General features: G+C 37.7%; 1 protein-coding gene across 1 annotated transcript in view; it reads right to left on the reverse strand.

The window, feature by feature from the left end:
• The window catches only part of SMS (spermine synthase), a 70536-nt gene extending 59576 nt beyond the window's left edge, over positions 1-10960 (reverse strand). The window contains exon 1 of the mRNA XM_074300931.1: positions 10674-10960. Coding sequence (XP_074157032.1) covers positions 10674-10722 — 49 coding nt within the window. The 5' untranslated portion in view covers positions 10723-10960. The remainder of the gene's footprint in view (positions 1-10673) is intronic.
• Between the last annotated feature and the right edge of the window lie 1067 nt (positions 10961-12027).

The following is a 12027-nucleotide window of genomic DNA, read 5'->3' on the forward strand; positions in this document are numbered from 1 at the left end:
TAATGCTATCTTTAAAAAAGAAGTCATACCTTTAGCAAGCTCTAAGTTCATATACATATAAAGTTGTTCTCTGCCCTATTATAGAGAAAAGATCAGCAACAACAATCTGGTGAGAGCTTCTAAACTTTTTTTTTTTTTTTTTTTTTTTTTTTTTTAATAAACTTGGCCTACACTAATATGGCCCTTTAAATAGTTTTTTCAATCTTCGAATAACATAACAACTCATTAATTTTACCTGTTCATTTGCCAATATAATTCTTTTATCTTAAACGAGACTAAAAATAGCATGGTATGATCTACCTTAATTTACAATACCTCATTATAATTGAGTATCTTTGTACACTGGCAAGATTCCATGTATCTTCCAAGGCATTCAGCCCAGAAAGTTTATTGAAATCATTGTTAAATATGTACATGCTATTTTTTTGTGGCTAAAAATACTTTGTTATTCTCTACAAACAACAGTGTGGGGGGCATTTTAATAACTTAAGAGTCTCTAATCTATCCTAAGGTCATGGTAATTTACAAAGAAACTCATAAAAACTTTAAATCAGGCTTTTGATATATATTAATTGTGCAATCCTAGTTAAGTCTTCTAACCTCTAAACACTAAGTAGTAAATAATACTATGTTGGGGAGAGGAGGGAAGGAGAAAAAAAAATCTGCAACTCAAAATCTTACAAAAAGTGAATGTTGAAAACTATTTTTCCATGCATTTTTGGGGAAAAACGCACAATCAAGTGAAAAACAATTTTAATTAATAAATACTGTAATTTCAGGTTCAAAAATTAAAAATTAAAAAAAATAGAAAAATAAAAAGTAGAATTGGGATCAAGCAACTGTATAAAATAAAATGGATATTTCTAAATAATGTATCTTAAAATAAGATCAGATTTAGAGTCGTAAGGGAACACAAATCGTCTGGTCCAATACATGCATTTACATAGAAGGAAATAGACCCAGAAAATATGATTTGCCTATGGTCACCAAGGTAAAGAACAACTAGAGTTGTGGTCTAACTCCAAGTGAATCAGGTGACACTTGGTTGGTCACTTGCTCCAAATCTATAAGTTTCAGTGATACCAGTGATTAACAAAGGCAAATCATTGTTCATTTACACACTGTCAAAGTGGCTTTTAAACAATTATCTAGCTGTATGATTTGATACCTTGCCAGTTAATCCTTTCATTACTTTACCCCCAAGATTGTTATCCCCAAGAAAACATTCTAGTTCAATTTAAAACTTTCTGGAGTCAATGATAATAGCAGCTGTCATGGAGATAGGACTTACTTCCATGCCAGATACAGTGTTTAAGTGTTTTACCATTATTATCAACCCTGAGAAGTAGATACTATTATCCCCATTTTACAGATAAGGAACGGAGTTGGCGATTTCTCCTTACCTAGCTAGGTCTGAGGAAGGGCATGTGACACTGGCTACAGTATTTTAGGACTGCTAATCATAAGAGATTCATAACTGCCCTTTGTCATGTCCTTATTATCAACATATAATCTGTTTATCTCCTAGAATAAGCTAATCAAATGGTCCTTAATTGGCCTACTTATTATTCGCAGGCTCACACCAGGAAGGTTTCCTATTCCCTCATGTCCCTTACACCCCTCTTCTAAATAGAGAAAGAAAAAGAAAACAACTTTTAAGGCTCAGATGTATTGTAAGGCTTGAGTATAGGACAAAAAAACCTCATTAATGAATTCTCCAAAATGGGCTCTAAAAAAGCAAAAAATTCTATAACTTTCCCCCACCACCCAAAAAAGACACCAAAATCCTTTTCCCCAGTATCACAACTTCTAGTCTGTTTCATGAAATCCACAAGAAAAATAAGGGGCGGCTAGATGGCACAATTAGATAAAAGCACTGACCCTGGAGTCAGGAGGACTGGAGTTCAAACCTCAGACACTACCCTTAGTAGTTGTGTAACCCAGGGTAAATTACTTTATCCCAATTGCCTTGCAAAAAAAAAAAAAAAAAAAAAAAAAAAGGAAGAAATTTATGATATTTGGGGGGGCAACTAAGTGGCACAATGGATAGAGCATTAGCCCTGGAGTCAGGAGGACATGAGTTCAAATCCAACCTCAGATACTTCACAATTCCTTATTGTGTGACCCTAGGCAAGTCACTTAACCCCAATTGCCTATCCCCCCCAAAATAAGAAAAATAAAAGGAGGGTCATTGAAGCATTTTTTTAAAAATGCACATAAGAATGGAATCAAGCAGCTTTGAAAACCATATGTTGAATTTATTACATACTTTTAAAAGTTCCGCATGACAATGTACTATACAACCTCTTCTATTCTACTCTAAAAATTGAAATGCTCATTTTATTGGGTCTCAAAAGTTCAAAATAAAAAACAGGATATGGATGGGAGGAGTCCATAATATGGCTAAGGATCTAAGTTCAAATCACATCTACATATATATATATATATATATACACACACACACACAAATCATATAATCTGTGCCTCAGTTTCCTTATTTGCAAATTAAGCTATATTTGACAGTATAGTCAAACTCTGAGGTATCCTTAGTATTGTTTTTTTCTTTGTCTATTTCTGTTTTGCTACAAAGTGTTAAGGAAGTAAGGAGAGATTTTTCAAAAAATAAAGGCAATGTAAAAAAAATAAATAAATAAATTAACTCAAATACAAATAATTCTTATGTTGAGATTCTCCCTAACAAAAACCTACAACTTTAAAAAAATTACTGATACTGTTTTAACATATATTGGATCACTTGCTATATAGAGGAGGGGGTGAGGAGGAGGAGGGAAAAAATTAGAACACAAGGTTTTGTAAGGGTGAATGTTGAAAATTATCCATGTATATATATTTTGAAAATAAAAAGTTTTAATTAAAAAAAATTACTGACACTTTTAACATCCAATTTCCTAAAACATTTGTTCTTTAATTGCAAACCCAAGTTTTTTACAAACTGCTTTGTTGTTATATAAAACATTTTCAAGGCAACAGTTCTATAATTAAGCGTAAATTTTAAAAATATAATCAGAATTGAGTAACCTTGTTCACATTCAAAAGTAAAAACTTTTTAGAAATTTTAGAAAATAAAACCTGAGACTTTCATACAATCTTCATGTTAAAAATCATAAAATGAATTTTTCACAGGGAATTAAAGGAGGAATTTACTGTTAAGTCCAATTAAGCTCTTGCTGTGGAATAATAAACATAATAAACTTAATAAACATAATAAAACATTTAATGCCAAACTTGGGAGGTTGCTTATAAGCTATACTAGTCATTCATTGCCTTTAACTATTTGACTCTCCAAATATCCAATTCATAAATCATCTAAATACATGCATACAAGTAATACTTTAATGTAAGGGAAGTTAGGTATCTCCCTGATTTATGCAACTATCAAGCAGTACCATAAAGATCTGATACAAGTGATCTGCTTGGAAAGTATTGCAGCATTTTTTAACCTAAATCAATGAAATTGTTTTTAAAAATATTCTGATCACTACCTTTCCTTTATAATTCTATGTATTTTATTATGTGCATTTTTGTGCACTTAAACAATTCCAAAAAGAGTATGTTATCTTCTTCAGAGAGCCAAAAGGGCCCATGACATCAAAATGGTTAAGAACCTCTGAACTAATAAAATCCTTAACTAATAAGTTATCTTTTCAGGACAGCTAGATGGCACAGTGGATAGAGCACCAGCCCTGAAGTCAGGAGGCCCTGAGTTCAACTCTGGTCTCAGACACTTAACACTTCCTAGCTGTGTGACCCTGAGCAAGTCACTTAACCCCAAATGCCACAGCAAAAGGGGAAAAAAAAGGTATCTTCAAGATTTTGGAAGCAGAAGTAGTAAAATAAGAGGGAGTTCACCTTCCTGGCATAATCCATCCTTCCCCAGTCAAGAAAGCTGAATCAAGGAGCACTTGGCAGATAGAGACTAAAGGAATTAAACTAAATAAATTTTAAAAAGGGGGAAAAAAGACACAACTAAAACTAACACTCTTATCCCTTTACAAATGATGAAAATTGCCCAAATTCTTAACTAAATTAAAGGTGAAGCCCCCATTAAAAACTAGGTCTCTCAATTCCCATTTCAACGTTCTGCACTTTGTGCAATCCACCATGTTGTTGGCCTTGTTTTATGCCATATTCCACACAACTATCCAAATAGGAAAAGATGAGGGATTCTAGTTCATGTCTATCAACTGAGCTAAATTGTTAAAATGAACTACATCCTTCAGATAAATGGAAATTTTAACACTAAAATGAAATGGAAAGAGCCCAGGACTAATTTAAGGCAATCTTGTTAGCAATGTGACCTTTGGTTAAACCCTAATCTCCCTTTATTCCCATTCTTTGGGCAGATAAGCAGTATCACATTTAAATTTTTCCCAAAGAAATTTCCTCTCAAGTTGAAGACCTGGGTAAAATTCTGTGGTCACTGCTATTTCCTATATCCTTTGAAGCCCCAATAAAATAACTATTTTTAGTATCTGCAAATGAGGAATGTTTAGGCAATTTAGCTAATTGGTCATAACAAGAACCAAAGCAAGGTCTTCAGATTTGAAGTACTCTTTCTAGTAAATCCACAGGCCACGTTTAACCTCCTGACCACAAATGGGAGAAGAGCTAATGACCAGTACAAGGAGAATCTTATGACTTGAAGATTTTATGCTACAGAGCAAATGAGATGTTTCAGAACACATAATGGATGGCCTGCCTAGAAATTAGGAAGACATGTATCCAAGTGCAGCAAGGATAACTAAAATCCACTTGCAGGAGTTGCTGATTCCTGGTTTCCTTTGGTTTAAGGAACCCTTTTGTTGTAATATTCCATCATATCCATCTCTTCATGACTCCCATTTGGCATTTTCTTGGCAAACACATTGGAGTAGGTTACCATTTCCTTCTCTGGCTCATTTTACACGTAAAGAAATTGAGACAGCAGATACAGTTAAGTGAACTGACATGGGTCACACAGCTAGTAAACCACTTAGTTTCCTAAGAGGTCACTGAACAGAAATATGTAGTAGTTTTGTGGTAACTAGCCATATGACACAGCCTCTCTATTTGTCTCCTCATCCGTCAAGTGAAGCCTTGGGATAAGATACTAAAGTCTCATAGCTAGTCTTCTATAATGTTATGGATATGGCAAGAGCCAATTAGCTGTCTGTAGACAATAAGTGAAGGCTAAAGCTGCAATGGACATTCATCTAGAGGCATTTTTAATTCACCAAAAAGGTTGACTGAACTATTATTCCCCCTTCTCTCCAAAAAAATACTACCTTGTTTGTTTATAAAAATGAATGCTATTCCATACATATTCCAAAACAAAGGAAGAAACAATTCAACAATTTTAACAATAAGGGAACTGAGGTAATTTAACAATTTATTAAGTTGAAATCGCTCAATGCTGATTTTATATAATTTACATAATGAGGAAACTAAGAACCAGTTTAAGTAATTTAACCAAGATCATTAAGTTCATGGCAAGGTAAAACACAGAATCTATGTTTCCTTATTCCAAGTCTTCGGGGTTCCATTTTGCATTTGTTCCAAACTATAGCAGGGTTTGTGGCTTGCTTTTTTAAGGAACATCAGTATGGGTAGGGTTTATGAATCTGGGGCACCTTGATTAAAGCCATTAAGATTCTAGAAGAGCCAAAAGACATTGATTAAATGCCTACTATGTGACAGATACTCTGTTAAATGTTAGTGCTACTCAAAAAAAGAATTAAAAAATAATAATTCCTGTTTTCCAGGAGAGCTCAACCTGAGGGAAAAAAAAAAAAAAAAAAAAAAAAAACAAATACAGTTATGGACAAACTCTATATGTGTAGAAAAAACTCAGAGAGAAGCCGTTAGCATTAAGACAACTTAAAAAGTTATATTCCCAGAGAAGCCAAAATGTTCCATGGGGTCATCATTATCATTGGGAGAAAACACTGCTTGTTCTATAAGGATGTCTTTACAACAATTATTATTGATATCTCAATTTCAATTATTCAAAACATAACTATTACTTTTATATAAACTATAAAACTAATTCACATATAACATATATAAAATTAATACACATAGATAATACGCACAGCACTGGGAAGGATACTAAAATGAAACAAAGGCCCAGATTCTCAAAATCCCACAGGATTTTACAGACTAATGGGAAGGAAAGTGAAGAGACAGAAGAATAGAACAGGTAAACAGATAAATATGGAGACAGCAGAAAATTAATGGAGCCAAAACTGAGAGCCACACAAACTGAGGGAACAAATAGGTCTCAGATTTGCTCATGGTGAGGACATCATGGTTAAAGCACTGGACCTGAAGTCAGGAAGACTCAAGTTCAAATACAGTCTTACCAATTACATAACTCTGGCTGGGCAAATATAAAACTTAACCAATCTACCTCAATTTCCTCATCTGCAAAATATGGATAATGGTACTTCCCTGGATTGTTGTGAAGATTAAATATTATAAACTGCTATATAAACAGATATTAGCTATTTTCTATTAGCTCAAATCTAATTGGGAAAATTTCAGGCAATGATTAGAAGCCACATGGAAACAAAAATTTTGTTTTCCTGAAGAAATCAAAATTTATCCTAACTACCCATGTTGTAGTAAAATTCCTCATCTAAGAAAATGCATTAATAAATTCTGGTATTCAACAACAAAAAAAGCCTTAGCCCTAAATGAGGCCTAAAAGTAATTAATCTTCTATCTTACAGGAAGAAGCTAATATTGTAATTTTCCTATAGTCCCACAGCTAATAGGTCATGAAAGTACTAATTGAGGTTCTTAGATATTCATGTAGCAATTTGCCACTTACAAATCTATTATCTCCACTTTTGTGTAAAGTCACTTAGGAGAGATGAAGTAACTGAGCCTCAGTTTCTCCACATGGAACATAACTGGCAAGAATGGATTAGAATGAATGTGTCCCATCCACTCTTTTTACATTTCTGAACTTGAAGATAGCTGGTTTCCAATGAGATAAACAAGATTCAAAAATACATTCTAAAATTCCATCTTCTTCAGAATTTCAGTGATTTTCCCTTTACTTTGTCTAGTTTAGTTCAGCTTATTATTCAAGAAGAATTTATTGAGCGCCTACTATATGCCAGGGACTGATATATAGTATGTGTAAACAAGAAACATACAGGATAAGTAGGAAATAATCATTGAGGCAAGGGATTGTTGGCATTAGGGAAGACTGGAAAGACTTTTGTAAAATAAATTGGCATTCCCAGAACACAAAAACTGGTCAGACCTGGGACGTCAAGGGAAGGCCATCCTCAAACTTCACTGCCCATAATCATTGATGTCTTTAAACAGAGTTGACAAGGACATTCTTTTTTTTCAGATACACACCACAGGAAAAAAATATAGTTAAGTACCAAGTTATTATATTTCAGTCAAGCACACCCTCCAGGAGGCTAAACTTTGTTTTGTTATAGGGGATTTACCCTATAAAGGCTTGTAATTCCACTCTCCATACTCACTCTGCCCTGAATCTGTTTTTTTCATCTTTCAAATTTTGTTCCTCTGGGCATGCCTTTATGGTATTTGGATAATACTTTCTAAATACTGCCAAGTTGAGATCTTATGACTCCTCACCTGGCTATTCCAAGTCCAAGGGCCTATATTTTCATTCAGTTTTTGGCAGTTGGACCAATAATAAATTAAATAACTCTCCTTTCACTTTGTTTCTTGTGGTTTTGGATAGTTTTAAGAAATAAAAAATATGTTCTTGCATTTTAAACCTAGATACTAGGAAAAAGAACATCTGGACTTTAGAAGTTAATTTTGTTTATGTTCTTCCACCTGCTGTAGGCATTTCTGGGAAACCTAACAATCACAATTAAACTTAGTATTTGAATTGTTGTAGGGAGTTGCTAATCTAAGGCCAAAACAAATTATAAAAATGATTCAAGTACTAGCCCTGTCTTGTATCTGTTCTGTGGAGAGCCTAAAATTTTTAAAAAGCAATATATATGGAAATGAGTTAGTTTTTAAAACAATGTATCCAAAAGTTTTTAAAATCTGAACATTTTATGAGCAAGCATTACTCAAGTATGAATCAAAAGTTCAACCATGTATGTCACTCTCCTACTCAATGGCTCCCTATTGCCTCCTGGATCAAGTACAAAATGCCCTGTATGGCATCATTGTCTAGTCCCCCAGTTTAGTCCTGTTTTCTTTGACCTAACTCCTGGAAATTGGCCTTTTGACTGTTCCACAAACAAATCAGTCTCTTTCTTATCTGTAAGCATAGTTTTGTCCCCTACCAAGCCAGAAATGCTCTCTGCCTCCCTCCTCTCTTCTACCTACTGCCTTCCCTGGTTCTTTGGGTCCCGACTAAAATTCCTTTTCTATAGGAAGATTATCCTGTGCCCTCTTATTACTGTGTCCAGTTTTCCATGATAATTGTGTATAGATTGCTTTGTATGTTTGTATATTTGTTTGAACAAGGTCTCCATCATTAGAATTTAAGCTCTTTGACAGTAGAGTTTGTCTTTGTCCTCTCTTTGCATCCCCAGTATTTAGCACAGAGACTGATAGATTAGATTAAATGTAAATGATTAGAATTGTTTAAAATTAATTGATCAATTGATTAATAGCTAGATGTCAAGATGGAAAGACAGGGAGAGTCAGGGATAACAATTCATGCCCAGCTTTACTTTCTAGCTTTATGACACTGAAAGTTAGGAAACTCTACTATTTTCAGTTTCTACTTCATAAAATGGGGATAAGAATAAAACCCACCTCCCGAAATGGTTGTGAAGATAAAATGAGGTTTTTATAATCTTGCTATCAAAAACAAATTTCTCTGAAAATCTCTTTAAGAAAGAATTTCCAACATAAACACAAGTACTTCCTTGAACTGAACCTTAAAGTTGGAGATTTAATCATTCTTCAAGTCCAATATACAACTCCTTTAATCTCTTATTAATAAATAATCTCTTCTTTATCTTAATAGTCTCACTTCCTTTTAGCTTCAGACCAAATAAATCCCAATACTATTTATAGCTTTAATTACTTAAGACTTCTTCCTGAACATCATAAATCTCCAAACTAGAAGGACCTGAACAATCTAACCCTAGGCTAATTTACAGTCAGTCCAATGAATTTGACCATTGATTATTCCTTCAAACTTAAAATTCTAAATCCTAAAAGGGGGGAGGGAGGGTGGAGAAGGGAAGAGGGAAAAAGTGGGCCTTAAACTGAGACTATAAAAATAGTGAAAAAGAGCTGGTTATAAATAAACTAAGGGAAAAGTCCTTCCATTTATCAACAATTTAGGGAAATCTGCTGACATGAAATGGAAGCAATTGAGCAAACTACCTGCAAGTAAGTCAGATGGGTCCCTCTCATTCCATCTCTTCTATGGGACTAAGGGTCTGTTCAAATCATATTATAATAATTAACATTTTTATCTGCCGCAGAAAATTTTAATACCAACTCTTTACTGAAAAGGACAACTTTCAAAAACATTTCATTAACTTTTTCTTTTTAGCCCTATGACTAAAGATCGCTGGAGGAAATGGGGGAGTGTTCTTAACTTAAAAAAAAAAAATTCAAGTTCTGTACATTTCCTACACCTCTTGGCAATAACTTTTGTCAAAGATGCACTGACTCTGATAATTACACTGATTGCAAATCCAATAAAAAACTAAGAGATGGGAAAGAAAACCGCGAACCTGTCTCCTAGAAGGGTAACTCACCTTCCAAGAGCATAATAAGGTCATGCATGCAGCAAAGACAATGTTAACAACCATTACACAAGCACCTTCCTGTACGGGGCAGCTCTGCACTTCCTCACTGCACTGGGTGTCTCCCCATACCCCAACCCTTCCACTCAGCGGAATCCCCGGGACGAGGTCTTCGGTAAAAGCTCACGGGGGAGAGGAGCCGGGGGTGGGGGAGAAAGCGGGAGGGGAGCGCCTCCAAAGGGAGGATGCAAGGCTGAGGTCACGGATGGAGGAAGGGTGATGCAGGAAAGGACTTCGGGAATGGGATGATGCACACGCGCGCGCACACATAGAGATACACACACACACACTCCCTCGTATATAAATGGGATGAGATAGGAGAGGGGTAGCGGTGAGAAAGACCTGTCAGGCCGGCAGAGAGAAAAAGCAATCAATGCAGCGGGAGAGGAAGGGAGGAGGGAACCCTAGCTTGCAAGCAAGCAAGCAAGCAAGCATGGGAGGGAGGGAGGGCGCAGCAAGAGCGAGGGCCCGGCTTTGCAAAACGAGAGCGAAAGAGCAAGCGCGGGGCAGAGAGGCGGTGGGGGAAGGCGGCCGCGGCGGCAGCGGCAACGTGAGCGTGGCCTCTGCAACGAGCACCCGGCTGCCGGCCTGCGCGGCCCCCTGGAGCTGGCCCTCCCCTGGGCTCCTACCAAACCCCCTCCCCTTGGGGGAAAAGAGTACCCGGGAAGAACAACTATCTAGTGGGGAGCAGGAAAAAGACGCCCAGATCTTGGGGCGAGAAAGAGGAAGGCGTCTTTGCCCTCTCCCAGGCAATCCTGTATTGTTCAATCTTTGCAACGCCTACCCCGGCAGACCCCCCCCCTAGTTCCTGGGAGGGTGGGAGACCAGGGCGGAGGGGTTAAGATGGGAGGCGCGGACGCGTGGAGATCGAGCGGCCCGGGGGGAAGCGCGTGTTACCTTTCGCACTGAGCTGGAAGTCGAGGGTGTTGTGTCGCGCGGCTGCCATAATGAGGTAGAGCCCAGTGCCATGCCTGGTGGAGGCGGCCGCTGCTGCTGCTGCTAGCTGCTCCTGCTGCTGCTGCTGCTGCGTGTGTAACCGCGTGTGCGCGTGTGTATGTGTGTGTTAGGCTGCGCCGGCGAGTGCGCTTCGCTATTTGAGGCCGGGGAGGGAGGGAGGGACGAGCCTTGAGGGGGGTGGGAGCGCGCGAGAGAGCCAGCCCCGCAGCTGCAGAGCGCAGGGCTGCACAGTCACATTGGAGGGAGGAGGGGCGAGGCGCGACCGTGCGCCCGCTCCGAGGGAGGGAAGCAGGGAATGAGGGAGGGAGAAAGGACTCCTCTGGAAAAAAAAAAAAAAAAAAAATATGTGAGCTTCGCTTAACCCCAAAGGGGGAAGTGTACTGAAGGGAAGGGAGGAGGCGGCTTGGGACGTGGGAGAAAAAGCGTGTCTGGCTGAGGAGGACTAGTGGTTGCTGGGCGCGCCAGCATCTCTTCCCAACTCCACATCTTGGGTGCAAAGCTGATGGTTGCAGCTCAGGAAGCTGTGCAGCAGCTACTCAACCTGATCGATTCTTTCCCGGGCCGGGTTATTTACAAAAGCAAAGCTTCTCCGCTCCCCGGGAGTGCAGAATTAGGCTTGAAGGGGAAAGGGGAGCTGGGGGTGGGGATAGCTGCAGAATGCAGTCCTCTCTTTAAACCAGTGCAAGAAAGTGAATGCACATTTTTCCCCAACTTTACCTCATCGAAAAAAAAGAAAAAAACAAGTGCGCCTTGCTGCCCTACACCCCTCCGTCACTGCGGCTTGAGTCACCAAGTGCTGCCTTTCTGTTTTCTCTTGCAGGTCCAGAATAGCACAGTAAGGTGCAGCAAAAACAAATTACTGCGGATCAAGCCCTTGAGAGGGGAATCGACCAATTTTAATGACAAAATAGTTGAGACAACATTGATTAGGGATCAGTAATTATCATCCTGCTATACTGGACGTAGAGAAGTTTAAATTAAATGTCTCTAGGTGAGAAATAATATGTAAAAGTGACTTTTTTTTTTTTTTTTTTTTTGCATAGACGGCAGAGCTTCCTACTTCCCTGAGGGTTGTTTAAAGGTCAAATCATTTTTTAATTGCTTGAACATGAGAAAAGTTCTTTGAAAAGGAATTCTAAATTATAAACCTTCCATAAAAGTCATCAGTTACAATGAAAGTAATTTCAAAGGCACAATTAAGAAATTTGCTACAACATAAAGAAGCAATTGGATAAATGGTATAAATAACTTCGTTGGATTTACCATAAGATCTTATGCCTGGACTATGAATTTT

The sequence above is a fragment of the Sminthopsis crassicaudata genome, chromosome 3, assembly GCF_048593235.1.
Source record: "Sminthopsis crassicaudata isolate SCR6 chromosome 3, ASM4859323v1, whole genome shotgun sequence".
NCBI classification, from domain to species: domain Eukaryota; kingdom Metazoa; phylum Chordata; class Mammalia; order Dasyuromorphia; family Dasyuridae; genus Sminthopsis; species Sminthopsis crassicaudata.